The 20206-nt window shown below is 34.5% G+C and overlaps 1 protein-coding gene across 16 annotated transcripts in view; it reads left to right on the top strand.

Annotated features, from left to right (window-relative positions):
• The window catches only part of SNX29 (sorting nexin 29), a 146658-nt gene that overhangs the window by 61774 nt on the left and 64678 nt on the right, over positions 1-20206 (top strand). For 13 of the 16 annotated variants that reach the window (XR_012631213.1, XR_012631214.1, XM_074886483.1 and 10 more), the window contains 3 exons: positions 945-1000; positions 1946-2027; positions 17557-17697. Coding sequence is in view for 13 of the 16 variants with exons in the window: in XM_074886483.1 (XP_074742584.1) it covers positions 945-1000; positions 1946-2027; positions 17557-17697 (279 nt within the window). In the remaining 3 variants the exon portion in view is untranslated. Of the gene's footprint in view, positions 1-944; positions 1001-1945; positions 2028-3228; positions 4356-12382; positions 12493-17556; positions 17698-19219; positions 20195-20206 lie in introns of those variants that run through there. The other 3 variants (XR_012631215.1, XM_074886488.1, XM_074886489.1) reach the window with 3 other exon arrangements.

A 20206-nucleotide genomic window follows, 5' to 3' on the forward strand; every position in this document is an offset into this window, starting at 1 on the left:
TTGTGCTCTGGGGGGTCTTGAGCTAGTCTGTCAAAACATCTGGGAACTGGATTTTCTTTAGTCCCCTTTGAAATTTTATATTGCTTTGCAATAAATATATATTCTTTTACAATAAGCAATAATATATTTAAGTATCTTAGGCAGCAAATATTCTGAAAAACAGTAATACGCATGCAACATACATTATAGTTAAATATTGGTTCAACGTAGCTCTAACGTAGAAGCTGTCTCTGGAAGTTCACAACTTTTAGCTGTTTTTCTTCATCAAAACACACCAACTGTTCTGGGTTGTGCTTTACATTTTACAGTATTTAAAGGAGAGATTATATCCTTTTATGTTTAACTAGCTTTAAAGTAAGGTAAAAAGCTATTGCTCTTTCAGTTGTAAACACTTTCAATCTTGTATTCTCACAACTGCTACTTCTTTTGATTCTGCAGGTATTAGTCCATCATTGCCATCTTTATGAACTTTTGTAGCTATATAATATTTTGTAAGAACACAGCTAAAATAAAATGATCATGTGTCTTTCTCTTAACGGAATGTTGGTTGTAAAAGAAAGTGATCACTAGGTTTTATATGCTTCATCTCTTCCCATAAATTGTTTATACACACAATGTACTTTGTTTTAGCATACTTTGCTTATAAAGGCCTAATAGTGATGCTTTTTTCTGGGTTTTCTATACCCTTCAAAATTACATGCTTTAACAAGCCCCAGTTTGTTTCTTTACAAAAGTATAGCAAATTCTAACATGAAGAACTTGCAAGGGTGGTATGTTCATAATCCTGTTGCACAATAGTTTATTTTTATTGTTTCTCAGTAGTAGTTCTTAAATGGCATTTAAAAAATTCAATGGTGAATTGCAATTTCCTTATAATATTATGCTTTCTTAATAGAAAGCATAATAACCATTGTGTGGGAACTATTTCTGTTTTGTAAATATAGGTCCCTGGAGATTTGAGTCAAACATCTGAAGATCAGAGTTTGTCAGATTTTGAAATGTAAGTTTCATAAGACACATATTTTTCTCTTCATACTGTCTTTGTGGGAAAGAAGAATAAGAAAACAGATTCAGTAATCTGCTTTTTGTATATTATTTCCTGTACCTGAATTCTCAGCTGTGGTGTTCCATTGTTAAAAAGTACGGAGAGCTCACAGTCCATGCCCTGGTGTAGTTTTTAATAATGTTGAATGCAAGGAGTTTAGATTTATGAAGATTCTCTTGGAGTGCTCTTTCGATGTACTAGGTCTTGGTATTCTAACAAAGCACCAAAAAGTTACTGTTTTCTATTGCTAATGTGATGGACTTTCTCATTTTTACAGAATAACTCCTAATCAATGCATACAAATAGTACTACAAAAAACCCAACAAACAACCCAGCTGGTCATCCCAGATCATTCTACAGTGTTGTGATTTGGAGTTTTGCCTTTATTAGTCAGACTAATGAATCTAGCTTTTTTGTGGATGAGGGGGTGAAAATGTAGCTGATGTCTTTGAATCATAGAAATTTGGAGATGAATTACAAAGAGTGGATGAAAATGGCTTCTCCATAATTGTGCAGTGCTCTTCTGTTATTTAAAGAACTCAGGTTTTTGCTGAGTTTTGTGGACCAAAATGTTGAGTTTGTTGAAATGAATAGTTTTTGTTTCATGTGTATAATGAAATATTGTCTAATGCATGGTGTAAAAAAAAATAAAACCCAAAAATCTGCAAAGGGAGTTGTTTCAGTGCCCTTTCTCAGTTATGTTAATTTTAGGGAACACTTTTAGATACAGCAGGTATAAAAGGTTCAGGCAGAACTACAATTTTTCTGAAACTCCATTTGAGATGTTAAGTTGCTTTGTTGATCACTTTGATCATTATCTAAATCACTGGAGGTAGTTGCTTTGCAACTCTTATACATAAATATGATTCCCTGTTTTAAGTTTTACTCTCTCCTCCTCAGATCAAATCGTGCTCTTATTAATGTTTGGATTCCCTCAGTCTTTCTGCGTGGAAAAGCTGCTAATGCATTCCATGTTTATCAGGTAAGGGATACATCTTAACACACATTCTGTGTAAAAGTTTCTGACTGAAATGGCACATTTTAATAATTTGAAGATATCAGTATAATTTAATTAGAGATCAATTAATGAACAGCAGCAGTAACTTCATATATATTAATCCATAAGATTGTGTTGATTATCCAAATAGCATATTTTGAGGGTTGACTTTTAATAGTTTAGTATTTTAAAAACATGCTAATAAGATAACTGCATTGGCCAGGGGATAGAACAATTCAGTATTAATCAGTAATGCCTTCTTCAATATACATGTACATATTCTATTTCAATTTTGGGGATATCAATGACCAGGAATGTTGCTTGACAGACCGAGAGATGTGGTGTTCTGTAGCTCACTCAAAAACATTTTGAATGGTGCAGCAAACCTTCACTATGCGTCACCGGACGTATTCATAGTGTGTTCTGCTTCAGCTGGGTCTGAATTTAGGGGTTTACGCTCTAGCCTGCCTTGTAGTTGGAAGCATTGAAATCCCATACTGTTGCTTGATTCCTAGATTCTTGGTTTCAGAACAATTGTACCCTCCATGGATAGAATGGCATGGAAAACTTTAAACGCTCTTTAATATGCTGTTCCAGGCTGTTTGTATTTCTTTACTTGTGGATTATTAGCAGCTGCAAAATTTTTCCACTTTTGTTTCAGCCACATGTACTTAGCTCTGAGCAAGAATTCTGAAGCTTTTTAACATTCCACTCACTCTGAATGATCTTTGTAGAATTTTGAATCTTTTATGAAGTGTTGACAGATAGTTGAAAAATACAGGAAAACACCCACCTTTTGGCCAGTAAAAGACAATGAAAAATAAGACTTTACATAATGGAAAGAAAAGCTAACGATACTGAACAGTTAGTAATTTGTTCAAAAGCATTAAATAATAAATTTCAGGTGTACAAGTGTTTTTGGAAACTCAAGTTGTTGACAAGTGTGATTATTTTTGTCTTTCTGGCTCTCACATATTCCTCCGCTCTGCTGTCATTGGCTACACGTTCTCAAACCCAGACACAAGTTGGCTAACACAGGAATTCTTAGAAGCATCAATATCCCACCACACGTCTGTTATTTTAATGATGTTACAGTTGTATGACCGCTAGAGGAGCTCTGGTTTCTCCTGTTTATTTCCTAGGTTGCTCTGTTTTATTCTTTTCATCCTGCTTTGTTATTTCTTAGGTTTCTCTTCCTATCACCATGTACCATTTGCTTCCCACCCCATCCACCATTTCCTCACCAGGTTGGTCAGCCTGTTGGCAAAGATGATCTTCTCCCACTCTGTCAGGTGGATTTCATCTCTCCCAGTAGCCCTTGATTCTTAGAGACAGTCCCGTGATCATAAAAGGCAAATCTGTCAGTGGCACCTGCTGTGCAACCAGGTATTGATCCACAGGATCCACCTGCTCCTATGCAAGCCTTTTCCTTCACTGGCAAGATCTAGAAGACCAGCTGGGCCCCCAGGCACTTATCCTTGTCCCCAGTGCTGTTTAGTCACCCTTGATTTGGTAGTAGTTGTCTTAGGAATTAATGTTGCTGCCTGTGTAGATGAGCAGCAAAGAGTAATATTAAGGGGTACCTATCATGTACTATTAAAAAAGCTTTGAGTTTTAAAAGTTCAATCTTTCCACAAGCATTTTTACAACTAGACTGTTGATGAAGCAAAGGCTGGAATGTGATGTACCCCAGAATTTTCTTTGGTGGTTTTTTTTTTTTTTCCTGAAGTTGCATAGAAATTTTGATTTGTGGATAACTATAAAATAAGACAATTCCAGAAAAATATTTGGTATCTGAATGATAAGGTCTTTTGTGTTTGCAAGAATATGACACTTGAGTTTCTACATTCTCTGACTTTTTTTTTTGTCTTTTTTTTGGAGTATATCTGCAGTACAGATTGAAATGAAAGCACCCAGTGAATATCTCTTTAATTTTAAATGCATTTCTGACTGGTTAGGCTTGGCACACTTGTTAATGATGGTGAGAAATGACATGTAACAGTACTGTCTGCACAGCATTCATTTTGTGTCTTTTTAATGTTACTGATATCTGCTGTTATGTGAAAGACAGGAGAGGGGGAATATGACACAATAGCTGATCTTATCTTTTCCTGACACTCAGGAAAGCTTATGTGGATGCAATGAACAAAGTTCCCTGTTTCTTTTACATTTATGTGAAAAGTTAACATAATTTCCAATTAATCAAATCATGGGCATGAATTGTTGCAGTGGGAGACTTACTGCAAAGAAAAGCACTGTAAAATCTTTTCTGTATAAGTTGTGAATAAGAAATAAACTTAAACTATGACTGTCTCAGGTGTGTTTACTAATGGTCTGTTGCTCACACAGGTTTTCCTCCTCATTTGGATGGTTAGTAAGAAGTAGAAACAAAATTGTTTCATCTGCTTGTAGATGAGCAGAGAGTTTAGCTACAGGCAGCTCTTTAAGAGGAGATGCTGTAATAGATGAAGGAATGGGAGGAAAACTGTCTTTGTATATTATTAAAGGTTCTTAAGTTCAGTGGTAGTATTATTACTGCATAGGGAGGCTGTTTTGTTTAAAAAAAAAAAAAAAAAAAAAAAGCTGCCAGTTTGGAGGTCCTGAGTGGTTAAATGGCCAGAAAAAAACATAAGAGGAAGTGAAAGAAAAGCACATAAGCATATATCTGTTTGAAAAGGGTCATGGAGAATTTACATGTATTGCAAATAGTTCAGTTTTTTCAATACTTACATTATTTGCTTTTTCAGTTGCATTCTCTTTGGTTGAATGGGAAGAAAGAATCCTTTTTTATTATTAAACTTGCTTTTGCATTTTGAGTTTAGTGTTGTTACTACTAAGACATGAACCAGAAACTATTTATAAGATTGCTATCTAATATGCCAAATCTGTCTTTTTTTTTTTTAAGTAATCAAGCGCTTTTCATTAAGGTATTTTAGAACTGGATTAAAAATATTAATTCTTTGAAGAATTTAATTTTTTTTATTTTACTTGTAACTTGATATCAAGCTTAGTTACTAAAGATTTCAATACTTTTTATGCAGTTTGACTGTACATGACTATACAACGGGCATCATGAAAGCCTGGAAAATATGCAGAATTCATACGTGCTATAGATGTTCTGCAAACCTTTTTCAATAGGAAAAATACTTAGATAAACTAAGCTTCCCAATTTATAAGTGATTCTGGGCTTTATCCAAAATCTGGTGAGGTGAGTAGAGGGTTAGAGGTTGCTCTCAGTTTGCTATGGTTAAGGGTCTAACTACAGTGACTTGAACAAAATTTAGGGGTGTTTTATTGTGCTTTTGCACCTTATTTCTATTTATCATTGGCATGGCATTTTAGAAAATAGGTTATGCTGGTACAGAGTGGGTTTTAATAGATTTCATCCATTACTCATCATCAATGAAAAAACAAAGAACTTGTGATTGAAAGCTAAGCCTCTTGAGAAAAGGAAAAAAGGAAGCAAAATATCGCTGCAAGATTCTAAAAGACTGAAAATTCTAGATTTACAAAATGACATCTTTCAGAATTTTATTAAGTTCTTTGTCTGCAATGTATACCCATAATGTTGGGCATCCATAGTGTGAAAAATTCTGTTTATTGATATATGTGTTTGAAAAATGTACAAGTTCTGAATATGCTCTGTTCATTATCTGTTCACACTAGCGATTTATGGGACATGTAATGTGGAAAGGTAAAAGTGTCCATCTAGAATAGACACAGACTGTTTGTAGTCAGACTAGTTTGTTTTTAGTTACAGAATAGCACAGAATATCATAGCATTCTTCTGGCGAACAGTTGTGTATTTTCTCAACTTTGTCTTTTAATATTTAGAAAAAAAGCAAGCAAGACTTACCTGTAGAAGTGATCTAAAACTTCTAGAATTCTTATTAAACTTTGATCTTGGTACCTGCTGAGATCTTTCCTTATGGAAGAATACATTAATAGCATTCCTACCAGTTTTTGATATCAGTAACAGGAGTATGACTGGGAAGAGTATCTGTCTGGCAAATAACTTTTTCTGTCACTGTGCGTGTGAAGAAATTTTCCTAAATAGATATACACTATGATGAAACACTTGAAGCGATTGCCACATCTCTGAACAAATATGTAGTCATGTGCTTGCTGAATATATGTTCTGCATTTTATAGCTACCAGGAAAGCATTAATTTATAAAACTTCAAAATAGCCTCAATAACAGCACTGTGCATTTATCTTGTTAAATCTCTGCCAAAACATGTGCTCCTGATTACAGGGAATTTGATTCGATGTTGAAATTGTGGAAGAGGATATTTACCAGGCTACCAGTATGCAATGAACAGACAAGGATTGGGAGTGACAATTAGGATAAATGATTGAGCTCATTTCTGAGAGTCCTCTTATTCATAATAAACATTATTTTTTCTGTTTTATTATTTTTTTTCTCCAATGGCAGAAAATTAAAATGCATGTATAACTCTTTGTATCAGCTATATGAGAAATTGCTTGTAGTATACCAGTGTAAAGGAAAATAGGAATAGTGCAGAATGTTGATATTGAGATCATTACTAACATCTTTTGGAGTTCAGTTTTCTCTGCAAGTACTTGAGTAACCATAACTTGAGATGTAAAAACTGGCTCTTGGTTGTGCTGGTTAATTCTGAGAAAAAGATGTCAAGCAAACTTTGGAGAAAGCTAGTGTACCAGTTGGAGCAGACAGAGTTTGAAACTTTGGGTTTGGGTAAGCACCATTTTTAGATATGCTAAATACTTATGACTGTACCTAAAGCTAATTGGAAATTAGCCTTAAGATGCTTAGCCTGCCCAAAAATTAGATTCTATGCATAATACTATTAAGGTAAGATGTTGCTGCAAAATTAAGATGTTACAGAAGGGCATGGACCTTGACTGTTGCTTTTCCAAATGCAGTTCATGTAAATATATTTCTAACATGGCTAGATTTCTCCTGCATTTTCTATTACTAGGAAGCTAAAGAGATTGTCCTCTCCCCTCCTGTTATGAGCCACCTCATTAACCTTTGCTGATTTGAAATTGTGTATCTCGGGATCACTTCACTTGATGGCGAGAGGAAGACAGTGTGCCAGTGGAGACTTGCTATGTCACATTTATTGTTGATGCACTTTAGAATTGCTGTGCCTCTTCTGTCCCTTTTTGCTCATAAATGCATATTTTCTAGCAGAAAATACACTATTGTGTATGTATCATGTGCCTTGGAAATGGCCAAAAGAGGGCGGAAAGAATTGCAGAGCACCTCAAATAGTTTGGAAGAGTATGAACCTATCAGTTCAAGGGTGAAATAGCTGAAAACTGACTGATAAATAGCTTCTGGCTTGGGTACCAGAAGATTTTAAAGTAGCTAATCTGACACAATTTTTAAAAGGGTTTAGAGAGGTCTAAAAACCAAGCTGTTAAAAATCATTAGGAAAGGGATAGAAAAACCGAAAACTCTGCTATGCTGTATATAATGTCTGGCTTATCTCTGTGCAGTTCTAGTCCTCTCCAAAGAAATATATCAGAATTAGAATGGATACAGGTGAAAAATGAAGCTTTTTCATTTGAGGAGCATATTAGAAATTCTCAGCCTGCAAAAAAGACAACTGGAGGGGAATATAATAGCAATCTTTCAAATCATGAAAGACATGGAGAGATTTTTAACTCTTTCAGAATGCAAATTGGAGCATCCATTGAAAATACTAGCTTGCAGTTTCAGAACAAGTATGTGACAGTGGTTTTCTCTACAACATATAATTGGGGTGCAAGACATCTTGCCACAGAGCTTGTGAATACTGAAAGTTTACGACTTCAGAAAATAATTGAGCTAATTAAATTGAAGAAAAATGAATCCAAACACAAAGATGTGATTTACACACACACACACACACACCCCCTTAGGAAACCCCTGGATAGCAATATTTTGGAAAATAGGCAGCTTTTCTGCATAAATATCACTATACCTCTTTGTTCGTATTTAAGTGTGCCAAATAAAATAATTTCATAATTCACCAAAGAATTTTCTGAAGTGTTGAAATCAATATGCCTTGCAGTAACAGTACAGTGGAAGAAACTTGGAGATCATGGTGTAGGATTAAACATGAGTTGCTTGTAATGCTATGCTAAGAATGACTAATTTAGTCCTAAAGTGGAAATAATAGGTATGATTATGAAATGTCTTTCCTTCCACTATTGTTTATCTTCTATGCATGGCAAGCTCGTTCTGATGTTTTCAGAAGCACATCCCCTGTCTTTATACTTGGTCAGCTTTGTTTTGCTTCAGGTTTATATCTTAACTACTGTCTTGCCATTCGTTAGTGCTAACAGATTACTAGTATAATAAATTTTGCACCTGAGTAGAAAGATTAAATTAGATGACCAGTTAATGGCCTTATTATGAATCAACAAATCACAAGGATTATTTAGACCTTACTGGATGAAATTATCTGGGCTCTGCAGGGGCTCAGTCTATATTGTTGTAACAATATCCTCTGGTGAGAACATTAGAACAATTACAGTTATCCACTTTGAGTCCAAAAGAAGCTTCAGAGGTTTATTCTCTTACAAGGTTTGTGATGGCTATTAGTAAGTGGTAAACTGATTAGTTATAAGCATTAAAGGACCTAGCCACATATGAAGAAACTAACGTATTTTGTACAAAGTAACAGTTAAGAAACAAACAATTTAAATACTAGGCAGCTCTGTAAAATCAGGGTCATGGTGACAAATGTCTTCTCTTATAAACATCCTGTCTTCTCTAGTTAACTAGTTGCTTTCTGATCACTGCTGTTTGTGATCTGTGCGGTTTGATGCCCATCTTTTTTGTGAGGCAGATGCTGCTCAGACAGCCTATCATTAGAAAATAACGTCTTGTCTAGTGTATTCACATGGATAAAGACAGAATCCAGATCAGAATAAAAAAAAATCTTTTGCATTTACATTTTACCTCTAGATGGTGATAGTTGCAGTTTCTTTAGTGCCTGTGAAGCAAGATAATTATTGCAATAATATTACTTTATCGTATTTCTCAACTGTAGAGTATCTTGTTATTCTCTACATACATAAGGATTCTACTTTCCTGTGAAGTGTACAGCAAATGCTATTAGTCATGCCTTTTGTTGCTATAATTACTAATGGCTGACACTTAAGATAATGAAACCGAGACTTTGTGATTCTTAAAGTGATATCAATATTTAAATGTCTACTTGCAGATCTGCCTTGTTCGCAGAGCAGTAAACATTTTAGATTATACCAAATAAGATTAAAGATAAACATGCTAATCAGATACAACTATTGCTATTTGCATATGAATAGGACTTCCCTAAGATTATCATCAATAAGAATGCTTTCCTTACAACTTTTTTATTCCTTTGGCTCTCCTCAGTCTTATTGTTTAATATTAACTGATGTATTTTCTCACAGTATTTTTTTTATATTACTTTAAAAAATGTTCTATTTTACCTCTCTACTTCCTCTCTGAAGGAAGCGCGGTATAGTTTCCTATAAAAGGGCTATTCACAGGACCTCAATGCTCCTGCTTAAACAGAGGGAAGAATTTTCACAGAAACAACATAAAAGAGATGGAGGAGAACAGTATCTAATACTCCAGAGTTTTCGAGGGAGAGAATGCCCACCGAATTCTTTGGGCGAGAGATGAAACAGTGAAAGCACAGTCTGGAATCTGCCAGATATGACTGCTGCCCTTTTAATTTATACATGAGCCAGCATAGCCTTAGTATTTCATCAAAGATGGAAGTCAATGGATTGACAGTTAAAATAGTTGAAAGTAGGCAAAAAATTGCAAAAATAAGTTGAATTTCACTTCCCTGATATATGAGGAATTGGATTACTTTAGTAGCTGCAGGACTAAGCAGGCAAAAAGGAGAAAGAAATAGTCTTTTAATCATATTCCATCTCAGAGCAGCTCAGGGCAACTAGAGAAGAAAATGGCCTAGAATGATTGGGAGGATTTGAGAGAAGCATATGGCTCATGGCATTCTGAGATGGTTTGAGGGTGCATAAGCCAAAAAGGTTGTGCTAGAGGTTGACCTTAAAGGTCAAAAAGAAATTGATGACAAAGTGACATGACTTGGTTTCAGTGAAAACTTTGCTGTTGATAACCAAGGTTATGGGGCAGGATCTTATACCAGAAAACTGAAGGAGGAATTTCCGGGTGAGGTAAAATGCATAGGCCCTGCATCAGCCACAGAATTTGAAATCAAATGGTTTGTATTTATGTCACCTTGACAGACAATTCTATTTATGCAAATTTTTTTAGCATAAGACAGACATGGACGTGCTCCAGTGGGTTCAGAGGAGGCCACAAAGATGATCAGGGGACTGGAGCACCTCCCCTGTGAGGACAGGCTGAGAGAGCTGGGGGTGTTCAGCCTGGAGAAGAGAAGGCTCCGGGGAGACCTTAGAGCAGCCTCCCAGGACTGAAAGGGGGCTACTTAAAGGAAAGCTGGGGGGGGACTCTTGGTCAGGGAGTGTAGGGATAGGACCAGGGGTAACGGTTTTAAACTGAAAGAGGGTAGATTTAGTTTAGATATGAGGAAGAAATTCTTCCCTGTGAGGGTGGTGAGACACTGGCACAGGTTGCCCAGAGAAGCTGTGGCTGCCCCCTCCCTGGCAGTGTTCAAGGCCAGGTTGGACGGGGCTTTGAGCAACCTGGTCTAGTGGAAGGTGTCCCTGCCCATGGCAGGGGGTTGGAACTAGGTGATCTTTAAGGTCCCTTCCAACCCAAACCATTCCATGATTCTATTATTGTATGATCCCACTTTCTCTGTAATGAGACCTGAGGATGTGTCAGAGGAGCATAAGAGTAGGTAAAATAGAAACATTTTTAAATAACTGGGATGGAGGGAGTATACAAAGATGAGATCAGTCCTTGGAGACTTCTGTAACTCTCTATTTGTCTAAAGGAAACCATAATACAACTTAATACATTGATTTGCTTATAGAAATGCTAATCTGGATGCAAAAAGTACAAGGAAAATAAAAGTAGAATTTCAATTTTCAAATTATTTTTTATCTACTACCGAAAGAAGAAAAGAATTTACATCCAATAAATATCCAAGATAAAAAATAGTTATCTTACTTACAAACTGAGTGGTGAGATATCCTCCTTTCTCTGGCCAGAGCACCCCACATATTCTAATTTGGAGAAAAAGCCGACAGTTTTGTCATTTTACCTATATTTTCTTCTACAGAAACTTCCTGCAGTGGTTGTCATGCATTGCAATGACTGTATGAGTTTAAAGTGCATGTTTGTGAAATGGTGTTAATTATTTTTGGATATTATAAGTAATATTTCACTGTCAAAAGGAGCTAATTATGTTATTGAGTAAAATCAGCTGCGCTGATTTGATTTGTATTAAAAATGAAAAAGATATTGATTCCATCCAGCAAAAGTGTAGGCATGCTGGTTTTGTTCTTTAGTGTCCAGTCACTTTAGTGCTGTTTTGGTGAATAGAAACAACTGTGATTACAGAAACACAGTAAACAGTGCATGTATGTAATCAAGTGGATAGGCCTAAAATGCATGACATTTTCTGTTTAGTAAAACAATATTGGCTGATTTTAAGCTTCATGCTTTGATGTGCATTCTCTTGTATATTTGACACTGTATTGTTCATTTTTATGAAGCAAATATCAAAAGGTTGAAGATTTAATATAACAAAAAATAGTATTTGTAGTCTTTGTACAAGTAGATAAAATGGTCTTACTGAGATAAAAGCTTGATCACTTTAATTCCCGTTATGTCTCTGTATGTAGAAAGGCACACAAAAAGCTGCTCATATCACAGCTGAAAAGTTTTATTGTTCCGTTTGTTTTTTATTATGCAGAACTTCTTAAATTGGATCATTTTCAAAGAGGGAACTTAACCATAAATGCAGTCCTGCAGCTGTGTCAAAATATAACTTGCAATTGTATTCATTTCTCACACTTCAAAGGTACCTTTGGAGAATTCAGATTGAATTTATATTCTAAACAGAATCCCATTGTCCTTAAGTAAGTCAAGAAATGTAACTGTTTCTTCCTTTTTTGCTGTATACTTCCCCTTTGGATTCATACCTTTTACTTCTTCTATATGTTTTGAGTGCAGAGATAATTTTGACAAAAGGAATGATTTCTTAAATTGTAAATTTTGATCGAAATATTTTAAATTTAGTGTTCCTGAATAATTAAGATGTACACTAAAGTTGAGTTAGTTTTAAGAATTTAAAAAACTTTATTATCATCATAAACCACTACTTGAGAAACGGAACAAGTGGTAGTTACAGAAGCTCATCAGAGAATATGTCTGCTCCTCTGGTTAAAATGAATGCATTTTCTTCTTTCCACAGAAAGACTACTCAGTCATTTTTCTTAGATTACATTAGCAATACTCTACAAAAGTACTGGCAGTTTTGTTTTATGGAAATATGGTGGGTTATAAGATCCATTTAAGCAAATGGTAAGTTAATAACTATTTGGGAGTTGTTGCAATGAATGTTCCAGGCTTCTGTAATATCTATAACACCAAACTCAATAAACATAGAGAATCAGTAGATAAATTTTATTGATGTTAACAACTTTTGCTTTATAGTTCAGAGCATTGAAATGGTTTCTTTTTAGTTTCTTCTCCCCTTTTTATCATAAAGAAATTTAAGAGACATTCTTAAACAGGTTTTGGTTTTGTTTTTTTTGTATGGGAAATTTATAATGAAGGCAGTGACAGTGATAAACTGGGTTAGGTCGTTGAGGAGAACATTTAATGCAGATGAAATCGTGTCTTCTCTTACTACTTCCAGCTCTCCATCAGTATTTCTGAACTGGACTTTTAGAAGTCCCTGTTTTGTGCTTGCTGTTCCCTCTCTGTAGTTGTAGCAGAAGAGAATGTCTTTTTATGCTGTTTAATAGATTACTTTTTGTAGGGATAAAATAAAAAATATCCTTACTGTTAACACTGATAAAAGATAACGTGGATCACAGTAGGATTAAAGTATTTTAGAAGATAATGTTAGTAGTTTAGAAGATGATTTGGAGTTATTACAAGTGTTGCAGTTTGAACCTGGCATGAAATTATGATTGTTTTATGATTATATAGTACAATATATAATTATTTAAATTGACTATTTCAAAAGCAAGGGGTAAAAGAGATGCAAGACTTTGTTGGTAGATTCTGCCTATAAGAACGGGAAAAGTTGAAATGCTTGCAGTTTGAACTTACCCATATCATCTCCTTGCATGGTTTTTGTTGGCTTTTCTAAGCCCACAAGGTGAACAGGTGGTTGGAGGAGCAGTCTGTTCTATGTAATTTTTTATTTGTTCCAAGCATACTTTGTCCTGTCTGGGGGAAAAAAAGAGGCAAAGTCAAGCACATAATGTCTCCCTCCCTGTACAGTCTCTTCTCCCATCCCCCCATAATGTTCAAATTGCCCATCTTAGAAGACGCATAAAATCCATTTAAGAACTGTCATTCATTCATTGGCTTATCCTACTGAGTGGCAGCAATATGCTTCTTAAGATATATATGTTCTGTTAGCATGAGCAGGTTTGATTATTAATCTTCTCATCCTTTTTTATCTTAATCTGTTCTATCTAAGCAGATATTCCTGTATCAGAAGCAAGTATTCTCATCTTAGAGAAACATTTTATAGCTCCTTTACCAAGAATGAAACTAGCAAAAATTAAAGCATTCTGCTAGTTAATGTCTACTTTTCTTTTTCTTGCTGTACTGAATACTGAAGTGTAAAGGTAAAACTGTGGACCAATGGTACTCCAAAATGATTTAAAGTGTTATTTAAAAGCAAGTGTAAAGAAAACTTTTACCAGTCAAACTTAGCTGAGTTAGCATTTAAAAAGTAATGGTGCCAATTTGCACGTTATGTTTTTGTATTCATGCTGATTGGGTTGTCTCTACCAAGCCAGTTGCTAATTTTTATTTTTGTTGTCACATGCTTGAGCATTGATTTGAAAGGCATATGTAACAAAGAATAGGATCTCCAGAGAACCCTTTTTTATTAGTGAGGGAAAGGAAGTTAGAAATACAGTGGTACAGTAATGCAGAAATAATAGTTTCTCTATCACCCCTCTTTTTTTCTCCCCACCCCACACCCCCCAAATGCTTAGTTAGGTGGCAAATGTCACAGTAGCTTCCTTAGTGTAGATCAGTCTCTTTTGCATTCCCTATACTGCCCATAATTTTTTTTTTTCATGCTTGTAAGAAAAACTACGACCTTGTCCAGCATAGGACAGATTCTTTACAAACTTTCTCAGTATTCATTATCTCCTTTGAAGTGTTCTGCTGCTGAAATGTTCTGAGTTCTCTTACATCTCGTGCCATTGAATTTTATATGTGCTTTAGTAGAGTTTCACTGCTTACCTTCCATTAGCATTATTCTCTCCCCTTCTGACATTTTTCTTGCTTCTGGAATGGGACATGGACTCACAGGGACTTTAACTTCAGCACGTTTGTATTTGTATGGCTCCCATCCGCAGAGTTCTCTGGCTAGAATTCATTTTTCATTATGTATTCAGATCATCCTACCAGGAAACGTGAGCTATATTTGTAGGGAAGGTTCAGGAGTAACTTGGTATAGGCAAGTTCCTTCCTGATGCTTAATCTGATATTTCTATAACCACGAATGTCATTGCAACAGAAGATTCTCTAATATCCCATTCAGTGTCTCTTTCTACCTGTGGTGCTTGAGAGAGAACCAAAAAGTGAATCCTGAATATACCAATCTATATTTTGCATCCAAAAAGGAGAGCACCTACTTTAGACTTCTGCAGACCTGAAGAATGAGTGTTGATTATAGGCATTTGATCTGTGAAAACACACTGGAACTGGAGCAAATTAGATTTTTGGCCTTTGTCCTTTCTTCTCCTCAGGCTTTTTATACATAAGTAGTGAAGAACTGTGTCAATAGTTACTAGTCTGTCACCAGGATTTGTTAACAGCATTATTGATTCAGAACTGCTTAAAGATTCCTTAACCTATTAAAGAAACTTTTGACTCAAAAGCCAGTACCATGGGAGTAGGGTTTATGTATTTCAGTATATGTTCGTTAAACTAGTGCTTTCAAATTTGTTCTCAGAAGTTTTTTGGAATTTCAGTAATATTAAGTTATTGGGTAGTTGGCTGAAAAACAAAATATTAAATTATTACTGGTTTTGCTATTTCTCTTCAAATCTTTGACTTCAAACATGTTTGTGATGAGAAGATAACAGGCTAATTCATGATATATACTTATTAACTGAAAGTTTTCTTTCAGCTGCTGTAGATCACAGCTACAAAATGGTTACTAATCAATCTTTACACAGGAGACCTGATTGGAAAGTGCTCCTAAATTATAAGAAAAAGCTACTTAATTAACTATTTTATATGCAAGAGAATATTAAAGTAAAATCTTTTATCTACAGTCAAATAAGCCTTCTAGTGGTGATTCTGATTTGGTTTGTACGTTTTCCTTACCCTGAAAATTACTTAATTAGGTTAGGAAGTGGATGATTTCAGGAAAACGTGGGCATTTGAAAGGAAATGTAACCATTTGGAATTGATTTTTAAATTGATCAGAGAATAAGCCTAAGAGTAGCCCTTTCAACTTTCTATAATATGGTCTTAAAATACTGTTCTGTAATTATATGTCATATATTACAGTATTTTCAGTAGTAGAAAGTAGTGTCACTCTAGGGTGCAGCATGATCATTTGGGACAAACGTACACAAAAGTGTATTTGTCAGCTACAGATTTCATTGATTTTCTGTTAAAAGATCGCAAATGAAATTGTGGATGCATTGAAGATGATGGGAATAGTCCTAATTACTTTTAAGACATTTCAAAACGTGTATCTCAAGTTGCTTGATTTGGTATTATTTAAAAATTTTGTCTACAAAGATAATTGTTCCCTGTTGTTCCTGTGCTTAAGTTGTATGATCTATACTTGATTTAAATGAAGATAACTATATGCCTTATATGACTAGACTAGAATATGTTTATCCAAGCAGTTTTATATTTAGGATTTAGTTTCTTTGATTTCCCAACTGTATTTGCATTAAGTGTCTTGAAATACCTTGGCTTGTGAATAGTACTCCCTGTTGAGATAATAAAGCTTTAAATGTGTACTACATAATGAACTTTAATATGCCTTTCATACTCTATTATATGATTGTCAATAAATTCAACATGGCAAAGGGCTCCAAATGTTGCATTTTCATTTCTTACTGTCTAAAAGAAATCAATATCTATGTACACAGAAGAACAGGAAGAAATTCTTTAACGGTTTTATCTAAGAAATTAATCTATGCTTTTGCAGTCTGTAAAAATTTTAGTTACAGTGTACTGGATTCCTTAATTATTTAACTATGGGTTATAGCTTAACAGGTAATATTCAACTGCATGATTCACCAAATCACAAGTGCAAAGATAACTGACTAGTTAAATGAGTATTTCCATATTAAATAACTTGTTTAAAAATAATTTTTGTCATCCCTGCCCCCTGTAGGGAAGCTAAAACATGAATCTTGGGAATGTATACTTGCCTTACAACTTACTAAATTACTGGTTTTTGTTAGAGAACCAAGGCAGTGCAGTGTCATCACTAGTGTTCCGGCTTAATTTGTGGTGCAAAATGCTGATATTAACACACATGAGAATGAAAGAGCTACAGATTCTACAGAAGAAGCTAAGGAAAAGATCACTCTGGATCTTGAGATCTGATGCTTGGTTTATAGTTTCTGACTTGTGTTATTTCAGCATTCTTTTAAACTGTGGGTTCATTTCTGTAGGGGAAAGGCTATTCCCTAGTAATGAATGAAATCTCAAGCTTTCTGTAAGCGTATTTTACTTCTGCATGAAATTTTCCTAGAGAATGTGAATATTTAGCATGTAATTGGTAATATGCTCATGAAATAATTGAGTGACAAACAAACAGAATCATAAAAACTACAGCTGTGTTAAATTATACTTAATGTCCTATACAAGCAGAAAGAATGAGCTGTGTTTATTTTCCAAACAATAAAATTTCTAGTTTAGTTTTCAATGTAACTTTTTTTAGAAAGTAAATTAGGTTTCATACTTTGGATAAAATTATGTTTTGCAATTCTGATGCTACAAAACTAATTTACAAAGTTGAAAAACTGTATTGAGTACATAGAAGTCAATTTTATAGTGGTATTAAATTACTTCTTCCTTTGGTCACTGGCTAGTAGAATATACTGGAAACCATGGTAACAAAAAATGCTACTACGGTTGCCCCAGAGTCATGTTAAAATGTGCAAGCTATGTTTGTCTTGATTAGTATAATAAAAAGAGAAGGAGAGGGAAGAAGGGAGAGAATAAGATTAATGACCTGTACAACAGAAATAGCAAACGTGCAGGCAGAGATATATCTGTGGATAAGTGATCCTGGAACTTCTGGTACCATTGCATCATGAATGTGAAGGTGTTAAGCTGTGAAGCTTTAAAGAGTAAAGGGGTTATATTAGTTCAATGGTTTATCTTTAAATTATTTCTTTCTGTGTCTGTATTTTGCAGGTTTATATTAGGATAAAGGATGATGAATGGAATGTTTATCGAAGATACGCGGAGTTCAGAAGCTTGCATCATAAATTACAGAATAAATACCAGCAAGTGAGGACTTTTAACTTTCCACCAAAAAAGGCCATTGGAAACAAGGTACTTAAAAGAACTGATAGTATCAGTAAGAGTTAGGAAAAAAACCTTTCCTATCCATACACACAAAAAAATAGGTGGCTGTCATAAATATTTTTTACACCTGCTAGACAGTACCTGCTATTTTTGTACAAACTTTGCTCTGGTCAGCTGCAGATTCATTGATAATGTAGTTAATGCATTTATTTTTCCACTCACTGAAAACTGTTTTTATTAAATGAAATATTAATGACATACACAATAGACAAATGCACAAAATCTCAAAAAATGTACTGAACAGCTGTATGTGTAAACTGTAATCTTTACTCCATTCTTTTTGATAAATGCCAGCAATTAACACTAGTCAGTAATTCATTAAATAGTTCTGTACATTTTAAAAAGTATCAGTCTAAATTCCTTAAATTTCCTGTGCTGTTCACCAACTGTTGTAAATTCTTGAACCAGCTTTTTAATGGCATTTGGGTGCTTAATTCCCATAATCTGTGTCTTTGTCTCTTAGCTCTGCCATTTTAAAATGGGAATTTCTGCGTTTTCCTATTATATAGGGATTTTGCAATAAATACAGTAAATATTGTAGTATGTAAGTAGTAAATATGTAGTATCATGTAGTTTAATCCTTAATTACCAAAACTTTAAAATGTTCAAGAGTTTAAATACACATTGGAATATACATCACAAATCCAGTAAGGATTGAGAAGTAATCAGATTTATGTTTCCTTCCAGTGTAGGAATGATCTGAAAAATTTATTTAACTATCACAAGTAAAATATTTGAGAGTTAAATCATTTTTATGACTAAAAATGTCTATACTAAACCACTGGGCACTTAAAAAAGCACATTCCTAATGTTAATCAAATTTGTTAGCTTTTATATGGGATTTTTTTTTTTTTTTTTGCCTTAGTATCACTGAGCTCTTGTAGCAAATATTGAAGAACAACCAATCATAGTGATTGGTGTATGAAATGAGTAGTAATGCACATAATCTGGAATAAGTGGTGGTGATATAAATATACATGGAGTTTATCAATAAAATCTGTAGGTCTGTTTGCTTGGCATAAAGTCCAGACTTAATGTAGTTAGTTGTTCATTGCCTGCTAACCAAGTAAATGAAAGTACTTGTGAGAGCTTTTCTGCTTTTTTTCGTATATTAGAAGTTTGTGCATTTTTCATTTCATTTTCACTGGATAGTTTTGGAATAGAAACAATGTAGTTTCTTCTTTGTTACACAACCAATTCTCCTTTTTTGAAGTGATGTATCAGCCACTTTGATAAATTACAAAAGCCTTCTTTTTAAGCTTTTTTTTGATAGTCTTTCATCCTTTATTGCTTTAAATACTAATTGAATTACAACTTCAGTTGCACAATTGATGCATACAAAATTATTAGTAGAGCAACTCATTAGAAAATTTGTCTCACTTATTCTTTCAGTGCTTTAGCTTTGGGCCAAAATTCTACCTTAATCATGCCTAAACCCACAATCACTTTTTGTCATATCAGATCTCAGGGAAGTATCTTTTCTTTACAGTGAGAAATGGGTGCCATCCATTACACTCCTGAAAGACTCCTATGATGAGACATAAACCAGTTGTATAATTGGGTTGATGAGTGATTATACTTCTGGCTACCTGCTGTAAATATCTTGCAAGTTGCAAAGTGGTGCTTTCACATCAGCTTTGCAAGAGCTTACCTCTGTTTATCACACAAGAGCTTATTTCCACAGCAGAGAGTGTAGGCAAATTTTTGTTCCTTCAAGTGGTGCTATTTTCTGTACCATGTCATGGTGTGTATTGCATTTAGGAATAGTGCATGGTTTTGTGCAGTATGGTGGATCATGCTTCAGGAACAATTACCCTATAGATCCAGCAGAAATAGGAGCCTCTTGGAACACATTGCACTATGTGACTGACTGAGATGGGTTAATGGCCTTGAGATGGCTGTCCTTTCCATGACAGAGCAAGTTAAAGTAATGAAAGGTTTAAAAATTCAGTGTAAAATTAATTAATTCATGTGGAAATGTCTGTCTTGGAATTCAGTAGAACTCCAGTTTAGGATAAGGGATTTGTGCAGGATGTTACACATGCAAATGTTTGGTAATAAGCATTAGAAGAGATATTATCAATACTGCTTTTTTCAGTACTGCTTTTTTAACTTTAATGACTACCAAAGCATGTTCCCTTTTAGATATGCTGTTAGATTTCAACAGAATTTTTTTCTCTCTGATACTAGTTATACTGTTTTTAATAGAATTGCAGCTGTCTTCCCATTTCTAGATTAATCAGTACAATCATAAATCAGCACCTAAAGAGCATTTTCAGCAGCTAAATTCTGCTAAGAAAAGTGTCTCTATGCAGTTTACGTCAATCTATGGTTTTCATATCCTTAACAAATCCTCAGTGTTATCAGATGCCCAAATAACATGTTGGTAAAACGTAGTCCTCCATGTTCAAATGGCTAAAAATGTCTGTTTTACAGCCTTTGGAAAATGGTGTTATGTGCTTTTATATCCTTTCAG

This window comes from Strix uralensis, chromosome 16, assembly GCF_047716275.1.
Source record: "Strix uralensis isolate ZFMK-TIS-50842 chromosome 16, bStrUra1, whole genome shotgun sequence".
Lineage (NCBI taxonomy): Eukaryota > Metazoa > Chordata > Aves > Strigiformes > Strigidae > Strix > Strix uralensis.